General features: G+C 38.8%; 1 protein-coding gene across 2 annotated transcripts in view; it reads left to right on the plus strand.

Annotated features, from left to right (window-relative positions):
• tspan4a (tetraspanin 4a) overlaps positions 1-22,495 on the plus strand; it is a 172,598-nt gene that overhangs the window by 131,116 nt on the left and 18,987 nt on the right. For both annotated transcript variants that reach the window (XM_082535689.1, XM_082535688.1), the window contains one exon: positions 20,742-20,843. In XM_082535689.1, the coding sequence (XP_082391815.1) occupies positions 20,742-20,843 (102 nt within the window). The remainder of the gene's footprint in view (positions 1-20,741; positions 20,844-22,495) is intronic.

Consider the following 22,495-nt stretch of genomic DNA (forward strand, 5'->3'; position numbering starts at 1 on the left):
GGTATGAAATTTTAACAATCAGTAAAAGAGCTTGATTTATGCCTTGTTTAACGGTAAAGACACAGATGAAAGCACCGACACTCTCTGCGTTCTGTCCACAAACATCCATCAAACTGAGAATAACAGACGTCATGTTGACAGTGGGTTTTAATCAGACTTGATGAGATTAGTGAGATTACTCAGCGAATTACACTGCAGAGTAAGTCTGGGTCAATGCAATCAATGGATAAATATTTTAAAATATAGCGCTTTTTATCGCAGTTCCTTTATGTTGGTCATCACAACTAAAATTACAATTAGAAATTGAACAGAAATGAGTGGGCAAATTAAACTGCAGTGAACAATAAAAACAATTTGCTTTTGTATAATTTAATGGTTCCCCCTTTAAATATTTTGTGTAACATGCAACAAAGTATTTTTATTTCATTACTGGAGATAAAAATCTTGATTTCATTCAGCTTTTTTTTAATCAATAAATTATCATTACTCGTAGCAATAATTGAAAGCCACAGAGACTGTTCGTCTTACAAGCAGTTCCTAAACAAAAGAAATAAAAGCATTTTTTCATTGTAATGTAAAATTAAGAAAACGCCTCAAGCAAGCTGAAGTTGGACCATTTTCATGAGAAAATTATGCTCGTATTTTTCTTTTATGCCTTTGATTTCATCGATTGAAATCATTAATTTCCCACGTGTGGGACTAATAAAGGTTATCTTATCTTATCTTATCTTATCTTATCCTATCTTAATCATTTAATCATCAAGAGAAGCAGGCAAGTGAAGTGGACGCAAACTGTAGAGCCTTGTAATTAATTACTGGAAATTTCACAACTGCTTCCATTACATTATTCATCTGCTGGGACAGAGACCGCTACCACCAAAGACTTAGGCCAAGGACAACCCTGGTAGTAATTTCTTTGTAGATTTTGGTAAACAACAACCTACTTTGATATTTCCTTGTGTTTTTATTCGGATGATGTTTCCAGCCGTAGACCTTGGACCTGCGTCTACTTTGTTCTGGCTTTTATGTCTTCGCTGCTATAATTCTGGCACGATCATAGAATTGCTTAATGTGTCATATTTCCATCACAGTTTGTCTCTGGTACTCTAATTCTCTGAATACTTGTGGACTTGCAGGTTCCTCTGGGCTTTCATCCAATCAGCGGTACTCTGTTTAGCCTTTAATGAATGTTGTCTTGTGTCACGCCTCACCTTAGTATCTGTGTTCCTTAATGTTGAGTGTACCCCATTATTCAACCTCTAAATAATTCAGTTTTGTCTACCCAGGAGGCGATTAACGACAGAACAAAGTTTTAAAAAAATGTTAGGGATTCTGCAGAGCTTGGGCACTGTGGGAAATCATTCACAGTAAAGAATGGGTGGCCATTAACAGGGTGAACTCTCTCGCTTTTTAAACAGCCAGACGCAGGACACCTAAAAGTATTATTGTATCTTTATATAGTAGAAACTGTACCCTAATGGAAAATATGATTACAAAAAAATTTGAATATTACAAAGTCCCCCTCAGGAAACGACCGCATAAGTCATTTTTGTGTAAGCTGTTTTTATGATCTAGTTATTCTTTCATCCGTGTGATGTCACTTTAATACTGGATGGAACTCAGCTCTGTGGTAATCTAGAAAATCGAGCTTTTAGACATTTTATAAAAGGGCCTGTTTTGACACAAACCATTACTTTAACTCTTAATCAAGCATAGATGGTCAAAACAAACCTGAAATGGCTCCAGGTGGAAGTTCAGCTCCAGTTTCCAGATTGAAAAATGTCTTCTAACTTGGAAACAAACCTGTTAGTTAATGCACAATTTGCTTCACTGCTGCTGTTGGTAAAAAACCTGCATAAAGCAAATGATAGATGCATGTTTGGTGCTCAGAGCATAATGCACTTTCCTACAGGGTAGCATACTTACTGATTTTACTTATAACAAGCTTGAGTCTCATTGTTGACTGAACATTAAATCATAAAAAACACTCTTGTTACGTGCTGCGTCTAGAAAGACCAAACACAGAATCCAGATTAGGCACAGCTGATAAAATGAGCTGCTATTGGCCATCAAATGAAGAATCAAAGTCCAATAAGAAAAGGAAAAAAATAAAGTACAAGGACAACACACAGAGCACAAGCAGATGGTAATTAGATATGTACAGGTGCAAAGGAGTTACAGACGGCTGCAGATGAAAGTCACAGTCACAGTGGAGGGAAAGGAACAAAAATGGGAAGTAAAACCAAAATTTATCAAAAAAAACATGATGTGACCAGAAGAAAAATAAGTAACAGAAACATGAAGACACTGAAATGTGAAGACAAACATTAATCATGACGACAGAGACAAGCGAGCAAGGAAATAGGAATAAGATAACACTAGAAACAACAACAAAGGATGGGGAATCCACGGGGAACATGACAGCTTTAAGCAGTTTCAAGATATTTGACATCCATCCATCCACTTATCCAATTAAGGGCTGCCGAGCCGTTGTCACAGTGCAAGAGGGTCATTGCTCGTTTTAGTTAGCTGTACCTAAACAAGTAGTAGGTTTTTTTAGTTGTAGGAGAACATAGTGTAAAAGTCTGAAATGTCTTGTTATAATATAGATTTTTTTCCACCCAAAAGAAACACTGTGGGGTGTTTATTATTTGGGGAGAATTTACTGTGTTATGATGTCAAACAGAAATGTTATTGAGTACAGACGTACAAACACCTCCTCCATCACTATAATAACATCCTGGAAGCTGCTGGGAGTACAAGACAATGTCTTTCCTCCCGTATGCAAAGCCCTCCAGTTACCATAACTTAAACCGAGTGCAGCAGTAGGTGCATTTTGATGAACTCCATCCCCGTCTTCAGGGATGGTCACGCTTAGTGGTCTGCTTTATTACACCTGCTTTAGCACTGATAAAAAGCTCTGTGATGTAGCTGCAAGCTACTTGCAACAGCCCACACATCTTGCATGCACCTGAAATGGTCATCGTTTGTTTCACTTTGTTGGCTACTAAGGATGATGAAAAGGTCCTGTGAGGTTAACTTCAGTGGACCCAGCGTGGCTCAGAATGTCAAAGGGAATAAAAATAAGTCTGACTCGGGGTGGGGTGGTGGTACTGAAAATTGATGTATGGTGCTTTATACTATCTCCATGTGGGTTTACTGCCTTGTCCTCTTGGCATTTTTATCACCTCGCGGGAAAATTACCCCATCGGACAAGCACCAACAAAGCAACAGAAACAGCAGATCACTTGCACTATTTTGTTTAGGGATCAGGAGACTGGCAGCACTATTAGAAGTACAATGTGATGCATACTGCTACCAATAATATCATACGTCACAGTAGCTGTATTATTAGTTGAGCTGCAGAGAAAATCTAATCTCATAACAACAAAGGTCTCTGCATTAAATTAAGTATAAAGGCTAATGAGCCTCTCACACCTCTTAAGTGTAGTCAGTTAATCCAGTGCTTGTTAGCACAATAATATGCCAAGAAAATAAGCGCTTAGTGTTAATCACATATTTAAATGACGTCTGGTGTGTGGACAGTGTATTGCTTCTCCAAAGTATCCTAAACAAGGAAATATCAGGAGAAAGCCAGTTCAACCAATAACATTCATGCATGGAGAGCTGAAGGGGAAGTGGAAATTCCAGGATCCGTTTGGCAAGTTGAAAGAATTTCATTTCAAACCTTTTATCATTTATAGCAGCAGCTTCAAGACCCCAGAATCAGTCTTTCTCTATTTGTCATTCACAAGCCCAGTATCAAAAAATCAACAAAACAAGGGGCCCTTATCAAACACAATTTCCAATATGTCCCAGCGGTGAGTTCAGCACACATAATTTAAACCATACCTGCAAGCTGCTGATCAGGAAGAACCTTCAAGTTGGAGGCATCGAGAATAATGTGAGGTGTTTGTAAGCAACAGTTTGTAGACTTTAATCTCCAGACATGCGAAACGGGTGTTAAAAGGTCTCAACCAAAGTGCAAGTAATAGAGTAAATACTTGGAAACCAACCACTGGAAAGTGGTAACACTGAAAAGGTCAATACAAGTGATTCAAATTATTGGCCGTTCCTCCTCCGGGTTCTTGATAAGTTACCCCCAGGGTCCATATAAAGCTGTTGCACAACTATATTGATAGGACCTCTCGTCCTAACCAATCAATAATGAAAAAGCTGTTTGTGTACACTGATTTAGAAAGCTTATTACATTAGTTTCCTGTACACTGCAGTAGATTGTACAGTTGTATTGGTTTTACAGCCGTCCACTGCAGAATGAAACCACCACATATCAATATTTGGTTGTGAGTGCAGAGACACACACAGACTCCTTTACTGTGTGAGCGGCTGAAATGAAATCAATCAAATAGACATATCTATGAAGTAAGAATGCTCTTTGATTTAAGATTCAAATCCAATATCTGCTTGACACCAACACTGATACCCAGCAGACTTCTGCATCTGCTGGGATTTTTGAGTTCAAACACAGTCTGCAACAAAGGCCCTGTAGCAAAAATGTTTCATTTTGACATATATGAGTTAAAATGAAAAGAAGAACTCTGCTCTCAGATACTCTTAAACTGCTCTGTGTCATCAGCCTGTGATGTTCTTTTTTTAGGAACACTTATCATATTCACTTTTCAGCTGGAATGATTTCACCTCGGCGTGCTCCGTCTGCTTCTGCTAAGAAAATGCGACAATAGTGACATTAGGAGTTTAGATTTAAATTGAGGGGTTGAGAGAAAGGAAAATTAACATAATAGTGAGAACTTTAAGTCAAGAGTATATCTCTTAAGACCATTAAAGGCAACTTGTCTTGTGAAGCCATACTCTTAGAGGGATTAACAATGAAAGTTCAGACAAAAAAAAACAACAACAATGACAACAACAAACTTCACAGCTCTCAGTAAGGTGAGGAATAAACAGGCAGTTTGGTGAACTGCTAATCATATGATATAATACACAGCTCTACAAGTGCTACTATTGTTTATTCAGTTATGTTCTATTAAAATCCTCTGAACTTAAATAACTAAAGCCTTTATGTTGTCACTAAAAATATAAATCATGCAAATCTGATCTGCATTTAGATGATTGCATAATTCAGCAATGAAAAAGTTGCACTACTAAAAATTTGCTTTAAGTTGTTTACGGTATAAACAGATTGTTTTTTATAGACTTCATTAATATGAACTGCTTTCCTCATTCATAATTCTCCATTTAGTTGTTTTTCTGTTATCTGTGGAAAATAAATTGAATTCAAGCAAATTTCTTGTGTAATTATGCCCGATTACAAAACTGCAACACCAGTGGATTTGAGAAACTTATTTCTGCTGTCAGAATCACAAAGCTTTCATTCATTGTCATTTACTGTACTGTTTGGTGACTGCATGAAGCCTCTTCTTAGGAGTTTTGTTCAGCCTTCTCGTAAAATCAAAAAAGCCGATAAGCGGCATAAAAAGCAAGCGATTTGGGCTTTGTTCTGCTGTGGCTTCATCATAACATGAGCATCATTCTAGAGTGTAGCTCATCCTGTCAGGATCATTTGTGTCCTCAGCTCTACACGTTGGTACTCATGAGGTAAGAGCAAGATGAGATATTTCCTCAGTAGGTGTCTGTCATGGGTAGCAGTAATTACATATTCGCTTGTGCACTTTGGGACCCGTCAAGGTGAACTAATGCAATCATAAAAAGGAAGTCACAAAGAGCTATGGCCAGGCTTACCCACTACATCAAAAGGGTATTGGCCATTAAAATATAACATTAAAATATAATAGTGTCCCTGTTTCTTGTTGTACTGTAACATCGAAAAGCTTAATATGAAATACTGGCCACATGTTTTTGCGACTGTTAATCTCAGACAAACAATTAGTTAATGGTTTGGAAACAAGCAGCTAAATCATGAGCCACTGATGTAGAAAAAAAGAAGTCTTGATGTACAAAACATGTAATATTAAATATCCTTTATAAATATTAATTCATGCCTTTTCCTTATGCAAATGAACAGATCCAATCAGACCTAATAAAAAAATGTGGTACTATGAGATATAACTAAAATCACTGGAATAGATTCAATCAGTGGATCTTGACTGACTGATTTCCAGTCAAACTTTGATGTCCGTTGTACATATTTACATTTATAAATGTACATAACCACTTAGCTTACATTTCATTTTATTTTGACAGTAAAATAAACTGGCATATAAAAACAGTAATGAGATGGATTCTCTTAAACATTTTCCATGGTTTGGTAATGATGGTAGAATTTTCCTATATTTACTGGATTACAATCAAATAGCTTAAAAACCAGTGTTATTCCCATTGATCCCAGGGCTAACTACCAAATGAAGTCATGCCAAACTTAAATCCTGAAGTTAATCAGACAACAGATGACAGAGGAAGTCAGATATTCTCAAAGCTTTCATGAACGAGTGTCAATTTAGGAAACCAGGCTGTAGTTGAGACCTGCAGAGGAATAGTGCACACATCAAAAAAAAAAAAAAAAAAAAATACAAAATCTGGAAACCAATCATTTATTTATTAACCATTAAGCTGCCAGAAAGATTCCCTGACAGTGTGCGAATGGGGTGCAGTTTGTCACAGTAGCCAAGCAAAGTAGTAAACGTAGACATTGGCAACTGCCCTAATTTCAATCATGCCTGTGATGGACTAAATAGGCTGTTACTGTCAGTCTGCAATGTGTTAAGTTTTAAAATGTAAGTTGTACTTTTGGTTTATGTTTTTATGTTTCAGTTCATAGGATGGTTTAGTCTTTTGGCCTTTTTCAGTTGATTGAACTATTTTTGAGGAACAAGTCAGGCTCCACTTAAAAGTACAAAATGCTTTTTTCTTATCGCTGTACATGCCAGAGAGAGTTTGTCATGGAAACTCCTTTGTTTTTGGTTTTTGTTAAGAATGCAAAGCTGTGACACCATGAGTGTAGTGGGTTGCTGGGTTGAGCTTCATGTTAGCACAGATACAGGAGAGAATCATCAGTGTAATCAATTAGTAGCAATGCCATGTTATTCATACATATCCAAAGAAAAGGAATTATAGTGCTACCCAGTCCTACCTTTCTCTTATTAAAAAATAAAGAGGGGGTGTTTTTGTGCTTACTCAAGTTAATCGAATGTTATTGGAGAGGTTTATAGCAACTCAAAAAAAATAAGCGACTTAAACTACTTCTTTTAATGAATGAATGCATAGGTGCAATCAGCATCACAATGTGTCATTAAGAGGGAGGCCTACGGTTAAGGGTTGTTTTACAAGCCTCTAAAGACTACAGAGAACAGATGGTCCATACAAATTTGCTGAACACATTTCCTATGTACCCATAGCTGCAATATATTGTGTTGTAAATCATTCATGTGCTAAATAGATGGGTTAAAGCAAAGCATTATTAAATAATCCTAAGTGAACTTTCATGCCTCTGTGAACAATGAAGTGAAACACCTTTCATCTTGTTGGTTGGGTTTGAAATTAATATCGAGTTTTTCCAGCGAGAGAATGGATCGTGGTAAATTTTGCTGACACGCATCATTTCTCATGAGATCCAGCACCTGTTTCTGCTGTCAGGCGCTCTCACATCAGTGTCTCGTCTTCTTGGCCATGTTCCAGTTTTGTTCGCCTTAACGTGAAAAATTGGGAAATAACTTGATACGGGGAGGGAGAGAGAAAATGTATCCGCTTGTAAACAATCTACCGTACTTCATATACAGCTAAAGAGCAACCGTTCATGCAGTAAAGGAATCTACGGTACATGAAACCCACTGAAACCCTGTTTAACGTGTGATAGCTCCACTTTTTCCACATCATTACTGTTCTGGCATCAGCCATCAAAACATTTTAGCTTGTCAAGATATCAAAATGCCACACCGCTGTCAGAATACATTTCAAGCGTGAGAAATTTTCATTTCATGCCGACTGCAGTAATGCAATTAAGTAAACACCCCTGGCTAATCAAGTTACTAAAATACACCCACGTCAGGGCGATGTTTATATGAGAGACAAATTGAGATGATCGGCAAACCGACAAGACATTTGTTTGTGGAGTGCGGAATAAGTGCAGCGGGGGAATATGCAGTTTGATTACTGCAGATGATGTTGAGGAATTCCAAACATGGTTATTATAGGTAATTTGAATTGCAATCAGGCAAAAGGCAAAAATATACTTAAATCTCGTCAACTTGTAATTGAAACCCGATATGATGAAGAATGTTGCATTTATATCACGGTGCTTTATAATTGAGGATTCTAATAAGGACAAAATTAACATAATGAGGAGTTTTATTCTTAAAAACAAGCAAAAAAGATGAAGTGTTTTTTGATTTGTAAATAGGGTCTCCATGTATTACATTCATAAACCACTACCAACATTATCAACATCCACAAGTAAAGTATGGCAGGATGGGGATTTTAACAAAAGGTCTAGGGTTAAGTCTAGGGGCTCTGCACTATAGCAATACCTCTTTAGGGTGCCTGTCTGTATTGGTGACCTTGAACCCTTTCTCTGGCACCTGCCTAGAGTGTGTTTACTTGTGTTTGCAGGCAGATGAAAGTCAGAAAGCTGAGCCATAGGAAAAAGTTTAGGAAGTATCCTATCTGAATGAGAGGATGAACAGAATATTTGTCTGAACTATGTTCAAATGGTCCCAGTGGAAGGATAGTCTCAGAATATGAGGTGGAAAACCGTGTGATTGCCCCAGTTCTGCTTAGTACCGAGTTAACACAGTAAATTATTCTACAACTTACATCTCAGTCTCCTCAAGAATTCTTTTTACACTGAAGAAACCTGGTTTCATCAGAGTTTACATAACAGGACAGCGTGTTTCTACTCTGAGGTAAAAGACGGGGCAAAAGAATCTGAAAGTCAACGTGACTGATTGCGTATGTGTTTTTACGTCTTTAAACCTAGTTTTTTTCCTGCTCTATCGGTGCATCATTTTTATGCTTCAAGTCATGCCTGCACGTCAGAGGGATTCTAATTTCAGTTTCACCTCTCAGTTGAACTACATTTTTCCTTCCTGTTAATTCAACAAGTTCAAGCCTACTTGAAGTTGGACTCCTAGGTATATTTTATTGCCTCAGATTATATATTTATTTTCTTAAGATGCAGCACAGTAAGAGCTAGCCTAATGTCTTAGGTACATGCAATGCCTACATCAGTGGTTCTGGTGTTATGGATTGAAAAATAGAAACTAAGTGTGGTTACTTATCTGTAGAGAGTATTTCACCTCGTGTCTGATAAAACAGTGTCAGTTGAGGGGTTTTATCATAAAATCCAAAAAGGCTTCTTGCAAAGGTTTACAATCCCTCTGAGCACTGTTAGCCTCAGGTGAACATCTGTGATATTACAAAGGCTTCACTGGCTCTTTAGGACAACATATAGAGCTGGGTGTGCGCTCTGATAGTGTGAGAGTTTATTTTGTTGGAAAAATCACAGTGGCACAAAGTGTGACATTACTAGGCTTGTTTAGAAAAACTCATTTGGGCTATGCTGAAAAAAACATGAAAATTGCCCAATCTGGCTGGTTGTCAGATTAAAAATATTTTTAAGATGCAAATTAGTTTGGGCAAATTTGTGCAGCTTACCTCCCCCAATCAATTCCAAAAGTCACACTAAACAACTCTTTTTCAAGACATGATTATAATGGAAATGGAAATCCAACAGTACGAATAAAAAGCACACAATGTAAAGGAGTTTTGTTCCAAAGACTCACAGTTTGAATGAAATTAAAAAATGTGTCATTTAAAATACCTTTCAACCCCAGGTAGGCCAAGTATGGAGAAAAGTAAGATAACATACATATATGTACAGTGTTGTCTTCATTTTACATGCAAAAAAGTATGTGTGGCTCCCAGTGTTTTCTTTTCCATGGAAACTGGGTCCAAATGGCTTTTTGGGTGTTAAAGGTTGCCAACCCTTGCCCTAGAGTATGGAGGAATCTGTCCCTAAAAGATGTCACCTTTTTTTAATGAATAAAGATTGTTACCGTCAATATCTATTCAGCCAATCACATGACAGCAGCAATGTTTATATGGGTAATCATGTCGACATGATGAAGACAGCCTGCTGGATTTCAACACGAGCATCAGAATGAGGTATAATGTGATTAAAGTGACTTTGGATGCGGCATGCTTGTTGGTGCTAGAAAGACTGGTGTGAGTATGTCACAAATTACTGGTTTACTGCTGATCCACTGGGCCGCAGCACCCACCCGGTCACTCCTGTCAGATCAGAACAGGAAACTGAGGCCACAAAATGGTAAATGGCCTGTATTTTATATAGCGCTTTACTAGTCCCTAAGGACCCCAAAGCGCTTTACATATCCAGTCATCCACCCATTCACACACACATTCACACACTGGTGATGGCAAGCTACATTGTAGCCACAGCCACCCTGGGGCGCACTGACAGAGGCGAGGCTGCCGGACACTGGCGCCACCGGGCCCTCTGACCACCACCAGTAGGCAACGGGTGAAGTGTCTTGCCCAAGGACACAACGACCGAGACTGTCCAAGCCGGGGCTCGAACCTGCAACCTTCCGATTACAAGGCGAACTCCCAACTCTTGAGCCACGATCGCCCAATTCACAATTCACACAGGCTCAACAAACCGTGACAACAGAAGATTAGAAAAACATTCAGCAATTGGATGAGTCTCGAGTTCTGCTGTAACTTTCGAATGGTAAGTTCAGAAATTGTTGTAAACAACATGAAATCATAAAATTCAACCTGCCTGTATTGACGGATTAGGTTTGTGATGGTGATATTTTCTTTAACACTTTAGTACCAACTGAGCATCGTTTAAATGCCACAGCCTACCTGAGTACCATGTCCTTACTGACCACAGGGTACCCATTTTCTGATGGCTGCTTCCAGCACAATAACACAGCACGTCACAAAGCTCAAATAATTTTAAACTGGTTTCTTGAACATCACAATGAGTTCACTGTACTCAGATGGCCTCCACTGTCACCAGTTCTCAATGGGATGGATTCAAGTCGCATCAGGTTGGTATCATGGAGGTGAAGCCAGCAAATCTGCAGCAGCTCTGTGATTTGTTTCCAGCACCTTTTTAAATTAGTGTGATCACAGATATAAGGCAGTTTGAAGCAAAAAGTATTAGATAGATAGATGGATGGATGGTGTGTTCAGATTTTAAAATTCTCAGCACAATTTCTACCAGGGGTTTGTATCAATCATTGCCTCAGCATTTTTTTTTTTAAATTTGAAATTCTTGCTGCAGTCTGTCACTGGCTGTTCCTGTCTGGAACACATAAAATGAGCTATCCTACGGCTGAATCTTAGAATAAACAATCCAACGTACCAGAGTAACTGGGATGCCAAAGCTTAGTATTATACAGACATGGCTAAATTAGCTGTGTTCTTTGCAACTTTTGTCATTTAAATAATTAATGACTTTTTTTAAATAAACAAAAGAGTCAAAGCCTCAGCAAACAAGACCAACTTATAATAGCCGCAGCAGTCAGCCTGCACATGCACCTCTCACCGAAGCACATATAAAAGGCATTTGTGCTGCTCTCTTTTGCTGCCACAATGCTGACCTGAAAGCTTTTCCTTGTTGATGCTGCTGGTGCTGTGCATGCAGCATTTCAATAACCCAACCTCGACTACAGTATCCACCTGTGAGGCTCAGAGTCAGTGCTCCAGAGAAGTTATTATTTTTTCATCATTATCTGTTTGATTGTGATGAGTCACAATGGCAAAGGCGTGACGTCAGTGCGAACACTGTGTGCACTCTGTTTAGACACAGCAGGCTTTCTGAACTATAGTGAAGGAAATGCAGCAGCTAAAAGGTGATAAGACCTCAGGAAAAAGGATCAGAATAGTTCTGTGATGTAAAACTGTTAAGGACAGATTGAAGGCACTGGATGACAGCTTCAGAAAAATGCTTCTGTTTGCTGTCAATAGCTGCAGGCAAAAGGCTTTAAGAGATATTCAGCTGCACATCAGAATAGTTTCACATGGTTTTTTAGAACATCAACGCTGAAACCAGGCACCAGAGGAATGCCTATATATCAGTTGAATTTCATTGTGCAGCATCTTGTATTAACGCCTAATGCCATGATTGAAGCTGTTAAAGTATCATCCTTCAAAACCTTGATTCCACTGCTTCGCTGCTTTCTGAGAGTGGCATTGATTGTCTACTCGTTTGCCAAGTTTGCCAAGTGTTAATCAGGAACTGATTAGAAGCAGTGGATGGAAAAGAGCTGGGGCTGTATTTGATTTGCCTCAGCTAAGGACAGAGATTAGTCACTTAAAGGGGCTTGCCACCCGCTTTAATAATTAACATATGTCATCACTGCTTCCCTGGACACAAGAAAAACTCCGTCAGCAGCTTTAAATGTGAGACCTGCGTGTCCTGGTTGCTGGCTTTCGCGCTTGAGAAGAAGGTTGCCTACAATATTGAGCAATCTGTCCCGAGGCACAGACAAAACGTAAACCGATTCTTCAGAAGGACAGCATCTCCCTATAAACCCTTTTCGAAATGCAGTGTAACGCTTTGATTTAAGCTCATATTCTAGGGGAAGCAAGTTCTTCTGGAGTCAAAAGAAATGCTCTGGAAAACCTGACTTTGGCTCATTTTTGATGGATGTCCTGGGCAGAGATGGGCAGTAACTGTAATCAGATTACTTTTTTCGAGTAACGAGTAAAGCAAGGGATTACTATTGCAAAAACGGTAATTAGATTACCGTTACTTTCCCGTAGGAACGCTGCGTTACTGCGTTACTAAAACCGTGATTTTTTTGCGAGAATGTCTCACGACAGTGACGTAAGCGAGTGCGACGTTTGTGACAACAGCTGTGTGCAGATCAACAGTGGATCATATATCGAGTACTGGAGAGAGTATGAGCGTGCAGCGTTTAAAGCGTGGAAGTACTGACCTTACTTTAAGTTTGATTCCATAAAAAGTGACAAAAACATTAGCGTCCATCGTGCGTGGGAAGAAAACTTCTTTTTACAGCGAAAAACCCCCCCTAAACTTCCAAGCAAGCACCGAGTGCGCTACCACATAATGGGAAATTCACAGAGAAACTGCCGTATCCTTCCACTGACCGCTGCGGCACACCTGCACCAGGGTAAACCTCTGCCTACCCTACTCCTGCTTTACAGGTGAAAATAGAGCAAAAGGACTGCTAGTCTTTGACTTTATTTATTTTCTGCTGTGTTTTACTTGCATCTATTTGAAAGAGTGAGTGTAAACACAAAAAAAATAAAAAATTTATGTGCTGGAATGTGCAGAAAATAGGTTTAAATGTTAAACAAATTTCTTCCAGTCAGTGAATGTTGCATATAATTACATTTTTGCTTGATGCATAAAGTAAAACAAGTTAAAAAAAGGGACTTTTCCATTTGAATACATTTTGTATGATGGATTATGTAGAAAAAGTAGAATTGGGCTGAGAGATCTATCGCTTTATCACCTCTTCAGGTTGTAAATCGTGTTTTTAAAAAGTAATTAAGTAACTAATTAACTAATTACTTTTGAAAATAAGTAATCAGTAAAGTAACAGGATTACTTTTTTGGGGAAGTAATCAGTAATTAGTTACTGATTACTTTTTTCAAATAACTTGACCAACACTGGTCCTGGGAATGTAATTTGGACTCCCTTTTCAGAAGGATAAAATGGAAGTATTTGGAGTAAACAAGCCTTTGCCAGTGGGTTTAGGGGGAGTCGATAGGTGAGGAAGGAAGAAATACTGTGGAACATTTAGGCACATGCCAACAATGCAGAGACCAACAGGTTACTAAATCACACCGACATGAAACAATTGAAACATAACTAATAGAACCTGCATTTGGGATGGTCCTGAGGTATGAAGCTACTAGAGTCACTATGACTTCCAGATTTCAAGTCCACAGCTTATACTTTGATCAGTGAAGCTGAAATTCTTCTTTTTTAGAATAAGTAATGTCATTGTGGAAGATAAAGTAGGGCATTTTTTATGCAGTTTGGCATCTTAGAGTGAAATAACGTGGCCATAGGAAATCCCTAGGGACTTTTATCATTGATCTTTCCTCCTTTTTTATTAGTGCCTTTATCATTTATTTTTTTTGCATTCTGACTCTGTCTTCCCCCTCATGGCACAGGTAATGGATATCCACTGTTTGGAGGGAGCAAGTGAATTGAGGCATTTCTCTTGTCATTATTTCCCCTCCTCTGAAATCCCTGTCTTGTATTTCTTTCTCCTGGGCTGTCACTGATGGAAAGCTTTTCTTTGCTTCCTGTATTGCCTGCCATCCAGAGTCCAACAGTCATATAACCACTTCATCTTCCCCACAGTGTATTTGCGTTGCACACATTCTAACCTGCGCTGTGCCCTTTTGGCTCATTCTCTCTCCCTCTTTTCCCATGTTTACTTTTTTCCTGCACCCAATATCTTGCCTGCCTTCATCTCGCTTCTCTTTTTCAAATCCACATCTTTCTGGCTCATCTTGTGTCTGCTCTCCTCCCAATATACATCTCTTATCTCTCCTTGTATTGCTGCCATATAAATTATTGATGGCCCATCCTTGACTCGACTGGTGTAGTCAAAGGGCGACCCAAGTACCGAGGACAACATCAATACCAAGCTAAAAGTGCAGCTGTGGCTTGTGCACTCTCTGCTTGACTAACTTTAACCAGAGTCCCTCTTTACTAATGACCTACTTAGAAAAAAAAATGCTAATTTGAATAAAAAGTTTTCTCTTTTTCTTTCCCCTCTCTTTTTATTTTAATTTGCAGCTCTTCAGATGACTCACAGCTCACTTCAGTCCACTCAAATGGGACATAAAGGCCCCGTGCGCTGGATTCTTACATCACTTTAGACATTGTTGTTGTGATGTCATGTTGTAGCTTGTGGCACCAGTTTATTTAGAAATCAGCGCTTCTTTATTGTTGCAAGAAATTACATCTGTTGTCATTTTTCTTTTCATTCAGAATTCTCTTTCATCTTCATATCTTTGAGGCATCCGAATTACGATTTTTTTTTTTTACGTGTTTACGGATCCTAATGCAGCGTCTAATTGTGACTGAGCAATGTCATTTGCAGAGAAGGATGCCACCAATTATTAAGGAAACACCCAAATGAACAATATTAGGAAACTGCCTGTTCAAAAAAAATAAATCAGAAATAAGAGAATCAGTCATTTTAAGTGGCACATCTCACTGAACTCCTTTGTTCACATTCTTAATGTTTTCTTACTTCATCGCTTCTGGTTATCAGAGCATTTATTGTCAGCAACTTGGTACAGTTGGAGTTGCTGTTTTTGTCATTTTGATGATTTTTTATCGAAAAATGCAGTAACAATACTGTAAGGTGTGTATATACACACAGTATATATGGCAGGTATTCTCTTAGAGAGTACGCGAAATGAAAAACAGAATAGACAACAATATTGTAAGCTTGTCAGAGGTAGTGCTGTGCTTCTGGTGAATAGGCTTCTTATTTTTATTGCTGATCAAACAGAGCGGGTAAGACAGGCCTAGTTGCTGGCAGACCTTTCTCAGATTCAGACTGGGACTTTAAGCGAATCCTGATTTTTTTTAGACACAAATTCTTTTGTTATCCTGATAAATAAACGCTGTCTGTTACAGATTAGCAGGACTGATAACGTTTGCTGCCTAGCTGCATCATACATACCCATAGATGGTATCAAAGGTCGATGTTGCTATCGTTATATCACCCAGTTTTGAAGACATGAGCCTACATCAATGGTTTCTACCATGCTTTTTTAAGATAAAATGCAGGTTTAAGATTTTTCTGCAATGGATCCATGTGTTTTTTACTGTCTGACATCTGCAGTGGTGCTGTGTAAAGTTGTGGGTCAACTGGAGGAGGTGAAGACAACACTGTTGGTACTTATATATTACAAATTTTGCTCTAATTCTTGTTTTTTGGTAGTATTTCTTAGTATGTGAATATTAGTATTTTAAAAAAAACTACTATGTACTTCCTGGGTGACGCACTTAAAGGCTAGAGAAACGGACCATTGACCCTGGAAACTAAAGAAAATGATTGATGTAAATATTATTGCACACCTGTGGTGAGCGAAGCTATAATTGGTCTGTTGGTATATTTGTATCACTACACCTCGAAGAAGGCGCGACTGATGTCCATTGTGTATTTTTTATGTCTTTATCCCTGTGAAATATAAGCCGTTTATTCCTTTTTTTAAAATATAATGTTATTTTGTGTCTTTTTCTTTTGCTTATAACTGTTCCCACTTTTCATTTTTGTTGCCGTGTGAATCATTCTGTTATTTTCTTATCATCAACTGAAAGCTGTGGTCTTCAAGAAATGCTGCAAAAATCCAAAAGAACAGTGTGGTATCTGCTACCAGGAAGTCAAACATCGTAGCCTCAAAATGCTCATGTTACATAGAGGTTTGGAGGAGACCAAAGCAGGGCAAAAAATAAAGGGAGAAATTTGATTCATTTGAACTACGTGAAACAGGCGTTTCTCTGTCCTCTCCAAATAAATGATAAAGTAGAATAAATCAGGAGGCCTAGAAACAGAATTATTTAGAGGCAACAATAATTCAGGCCTTTAGGTTTGTCAGATTGTTGCTAGATTTTCTCCTTCCTAGTGTCCCTGTTTCGCTTTTAATACTTTTGTACTTTCAGAGCAATTCTTAGCTTATTGAGTTAGAAGGAGCAGTTCCTTTCTGGTAGTGTCTTTTGAGGTCTTCTGTTACTACTTCTCAGAACTAGGGCATCCTGTGTGCTCTGCAGGGATAAAATGTTAAATGTAAAGGTTTACTCTGTTTTTCTCTGTTGGTTTGCTGTTCTCTTTTTCTGAGATTTCCACTTGTATGAGAGGTCAGCAGTAAAGTTCACTTGTCTGATGAGGACACATCGAATGCTGGCTGAATGAGAGAGGCCAGATGGAAAACGCATGTTGTGAAACCAAACGTTTCCAGTTAAGTTCTGCCACACAACATAATGCAGATTCCAAAAAACAAAAAAAAAGATGCAGTTTACTGCATGACAGGAGCAGGAGGGGCTGCTTTCCCCATTTAATTTGTGAAGATGTCACAATTTTAAGTATTATAAAAATGCACTTCACTTCTGTGATTGTTGTCCCCATGGTAACAGATAATGGTTATGTGTTAAGGGGTCCAAAAGATCATACCAAGAAACAGCTGGGACTATTTGTGAGTGCAGCGCTCACTTGAAAATAATATTAAAAAATAAATTAATTAAAAAAAAAAAAAAGAAAGTAATTATTTTTGGTAAAGTATCTTGTTGGCACTCGGGGATTTGGTATATACTCACCACCCCCACACAAAGCTGTGTGTGACAGATTTACTGAGCAAAATTTCGCTGTGAATATATTAAGCTGTCACCATTAACCGTGTTTTACTGTTTATGCACATGTCCTTTCACTTTGAGCTGATTTATTTATTTTTTGGCCACAACATTAGCCTCTTTGTGTTTTACTACATTCTGAAAATAGCATCTGTGTCGATGTTAGGGGTGACTGTAAACGACAATGACGAGATTATAAGCAAAACACATGGTTCATTGCTCCGGAGGTAGTGGCACATTTCTCTCCCCCCCACAGCCACTAGACTGATAAAACAGCTTCACACAGTCATCAGCCAAGCAGGCATTAATGACCTTTAATGAATCCTCGAATATAGGATCTGCATTTGATTATGATGACATTCTGCTATTTTTAAACAAGTTTCAGACAGTATTTAAGGAGAAAATCAGCCACTAAATGCAGCTGGATGAAGGCACAGCGTTAAAAGACTGACGTATGGCCCTTATCTATTTTGCCATCAATTTAAAATAACTTTCTTCTCGTGGAAATGTCAAACTGGAGAGAGTGTCTGTGGAGAGAGCAAAATATTCTCATATTTGATATAATAACACACAGAAAGCCAGAAGAGCTATGGAGCAAAGCACATTGAGCATTTAAATGTCGTTTGGTCAAATGAAGACCGTGTTCACTGAGTATCTGAGTGCTTTGAGTCAGGCTTGATGTAAGGGTTATGTGTCTGGAGCAAAGCAGATGCTAAAAGGCTACTGTGTAGGAAAGCACGAGGTCAGTGGAGATCAATGTGATTGATGTTTGATGGGGTCCACCATCTAAATGTGTAAATAAGGCTGAGCGGCTTTGGAGTTTTTGTTTGCCCGCAGTGTGTATAGCGCACATGCTCTCTTTTTTCTTCAGATTTTATGAACTTCAAAGGCTTGAGGGTATTTAATCATGTTTACCTCTGTGACTGTGTTCACGCCCCCAGTTTGTTTTCTCTTGATTCAAAGCTCACTGCAAAAGCTGATTTTGTTCAGGGTTTTTATCTTGTTTGTTTAGATTCACTCTGCTAAGCCAAACCTTCTAAACTAAACCCGCATGGAGCCTGTTTACCGAACACCAGCTCAGTGGTCTGCCGCCCAAATCCAATCTAGTCCTCTCACTGCTGACCACAGTTTATCACTTTTAATATCATGTGAAAAGTGGTGTGGAATATAGCCTGAGAGTGAGGATCTGACTGCAGCAGCTCAGTGCTCAAAGTTCATGTATCCAAACGATGTTTAGTGGTGATATTCCTTCAAAGCATGCAACTACCAACACCGGTCTTCCATAAACTATAATTTCCTATCATGTTTTTCCTTTAACCATGCAGCAGTTTAACCACTTTAATCAGTCCAATCAATATAGTGAACAAACAAGACTAGAAAACAAGTGGGATCATTCCAGCGGTCTCAGAAACTACAGCCACTACAGCCACTGGTGTCTCAGAGATGTGCACCAGCTGTCCTCTCATATCAAAAATAATGAAGTTACAGCATTAGTTTGGTGGTTCTTACTTGCAGTAGCATGCCAATGTTTTTCTCTGCTGCAAAACAGTGGAGTTCTCCATCGGGTTGGGACAGAGAGACATGCAGACTAAAAATGGAGCTAAGCTAAGAGACAAAGTTCTTGATTTATCAGTCATCAACGGTCTGATGCTCACCAAAAAAAAATCTTGAGCAAATTATTCTCTAGTGTGACTCGGCTTAGCCTTAGAGATAGGCTGATAAGCACATCTGGAGAGACCTCAGAGTCGAGGTGCTGCTCATCCATGTCGAAAGGAGCCAGTTCAGGTGAAGTGCTAGAGTCTCCCTTTGGATGTGCCTCCCTCCAGGCCAGATGATTATATGCCTCATCTGGGAATGCCTCAGAAAGTATTGCTGTGGAGAACGACTTCTGGAATACCCTGCTTAGCCTGCTGGCACCATCGTTTAAGATGACTGATGGATGGTTGTCGTGACAATTTTTTTCACAAATAGTTAATGTTGTGACAAATTTGAAGCTAAATCACAATGATTTCTTAAAATTAAACAAGTACTTTTTAGTGCCTAAATCTAACTTTTTTTGACAGTCTAGGGGCTCATGAAAAAACAAAGAAACAAAGCAAGCATACCAAAATACAACAGGGGTGATCCATGTAGAAAATTAACCAAATTAACCTCCTACTTTCTACTTCAAACTGTCATACAGAAAGCAAAAGGCACGAGTTACGCAGGTGTGGCAGGTTGGGACGAGGAAAATATGACTGAATCCTTCGCAGATGGTAGCCATCTTGGCTCATAACGTAACCTGTGGTCATCAGTGAAGAGTCAGTCATTCATAAGCTGCGGCGTACTGTTGACCCCTTTTGTAGGCTACGTCGTAGGCAGATGTTTAAGTTTAACTTGTGAGCACAGCACTCTTTTTGCCTTCAAATGAAACTCTTTAAAACAGTACAGCTTTTTCTTGACATTCAATAACCCCCCAGTCAGTACCAGTCAGTAGTTTTAGACAATGTGTTTTCATCCTATTAAATATTACCTTTTTTTCTCACTCCAAGGTGTTTGTTGGCACTGATGCCAGAAGGTACAACCATGGAAATATTGGTTGATAAGATAATACCCCCCTTTTGTAGACCTTTTTAAGTCCACATTAGGTTGGAGGAGTGATAGGCGTTGCAGGTTTATCACCTAGAAAACAATGATTCTTATCTTGTTTGAGAATCTAAACCTAAATCTAAGTAGCTTTAATCAGCTGATTAAGTTTAGGTCTGGTGTTTGGTTTGGAAAAACATTGCGGTTTAGGTTAAAATGCATCACTTCACACCAGTAATCCTTCCCATTTATTAAGGGTTTTACTTTACAATACCAAAGGACGCCTTATGTGTAATTTTACCACACCACTCACATACGCAGTAGCTGAGGATGAACTGAGTATTTCCGTGCTGTAAGCTTTCAGTATGTATGTATGTAGGTGGATTGCTAATTATAGCTGTGTTATTTTACTATACTTGCTGCCTTTATAAGTGGGACAAAGACACATTCATGCATTGATGAAAGAACGGAGCAATTTCTTCTCTTCTCTATTTTAAGTATGTTTAATTATAGAAAACCTGCGATAAACAATAGAACAATATATATTCATAAAAAACATTTTAGTACTGTCTTTCGTCAAGTCAAAATCAAAATATATGGTATCAAAAACACTCTGTTCTGGTTCACTCCTGACAGATTGTGCTTTTCCCAAATGAGAACTGAGTCTGTGGTTATTTGTTGCCACTTGAGTTTAAATCACATTTGTCCTCCGCTGATGAAAATGGAAACCAGCTGCTCTGAAATGTATAGAGAAGATGTCCTTTATAACATCTCACCCACACAGTAGCAAAAAGTAGTTTTGTTAAAGTAAATTGTCCTGTTGTCCTGCCTTAAATAACCGCGTTTCCTGTCCTGTGTTCTCAGATTGACCACTACGCCCAAAGAGATCTGAAGAAGGGTCTGCAGCTCTTTGGCACAGAGGGCAACGTGGGTTTGACCAACGCCTGGATGATAGTACAAACTGATGTAAGTTGTGAGATCACCGGAGGGAGTAGGCGATGCTTTGGGATGCATCTATTTTAGATTTAACTGCTTTAAAAGAAATAATATAACTGTGCCGATAATAGTAAATACAACAACACAAGCTTGAATCTGTGACATTTTGACTGCATTATTCATTGTTATAGTACTTATCTTTGCTATTGGAAGAGTTTCACTGTCTCTTTTTCTTGTTTTGTTTTGGGGGGTTTTGTGCCACTGGGATCACGTTAAATTATAAGTGAATAGTGAAATGCGGAAACACCATTTCGTTTTACATTTCTCCTTTCAGGGTAATATACGAATAAAATACTGCAATCCTTTTAGCCGTTAATAGGATCTGGACATTTATAAGTCGGCTAATAAAAGAAACACCACCAATCTGAGAAATGGCACCAGAAGACGTGTCTTGAAATGACTCTGCTGACAGTAATAAACACTTAAAGCGTTCCTGGTTTAAATGCTGTGGTAAAATGTTTTCAGAGAGATTAATGCAAACATCATAGACTCTCGGAGGTAATCTTTGTCTCCAGCTCTCACTTTGATGTGCATTTTCCTGTTGCAATATTTATATATATATGTGTTTTCTTCCTCTATATATCTCTCCAAAGAAAACACAATGTGAAAAACACAGATTTGGAATTAAGGATTGCAGAGGACGGATGCTGCTGTTAGAAAATGCGTTTGGGAGACATCAAATGATAGATCGCAGACTTAGGGGCTCTTTGGACCTTCTTTTTTTTACATCACAGATCCTGTGTTATGGCTTGTAGTTTTGCACCATTAGTAAATGTGCGGTGCATGCTGGTTGTTTGGCTCTGCTCTGTGTTGGTGTGTATACGTGTGTCTAGTGCGTGTTTACCTGTGAATGTGTGTGTGCGTGGTGACTGATAAGACATAAATGATGACAAAGAAATCTATTGCTATGCAAATACTGTATGCAAATCCAGGTGTGTTTATACGTGTAGGTGTAAATGCGCACATTTGATTTTCTTCCTGCACGCTGGATCATGCCATAAGAAGAATCTGCCTGAATGAACCGCTGCCTGAAAATGCTAGAGCACGAGCGTGAACGTGCATTTCCCCCCACACACACCTTTGTCAGATCAGCCGCTGTGTGTATGTATGGGTCTCCACAGAGTCTGGCTGAGATGAAGATCATTATACGGCAGCTCTCATTCTGTCACTCCCTCCCAAGCCTCTTACATATATGCTGACTCACTGAATGGATAATGCAGCAGATGTCCCTGGAGCAAAGTTCACCCTGAATATTATTAATGGCCACCTATGGAGCTATGTATGCATGCATGTAGACGTAGATCTACCTTAGACAGAGCAGGAAAGAGCTCCAAAAGGCACTAAATGAATCCTCGGTATAATAAATCTGTACTGGCTGCGCACATTTGGTCGTTAACTTTCCAAGGTGATAACATCTGAATATTCTGACTGTGTGTTCTGACCGAAGTTTACATCTTTATTTCCCAGCTCTCTCTGGTGATTTGAATTCTGTAGTTCCTCATGTTAGTGCTTCCATTGTTTAAGGAAGTGAGTAAGTTTTAAATTAACACAAAATCCCCAACTGTGCCCACGCAGACAGCATTATTCCCCTGTGGAATTTAAGTCCACCAGATGAAAAAATA

The sequence above is a fragment of the Aulonocara stuartgranti genome, assembly GCF_965226115.1.
Source record: "Aulonocara stuartgranti genome assembly, chromosome: 1".
Lineage (NCBI taxonomy): Eukaryota > Metazoa > Chordata > Actinopteri > Cichliformes > Cichlidae > Aulonocara > Aulonocara stuartgranti.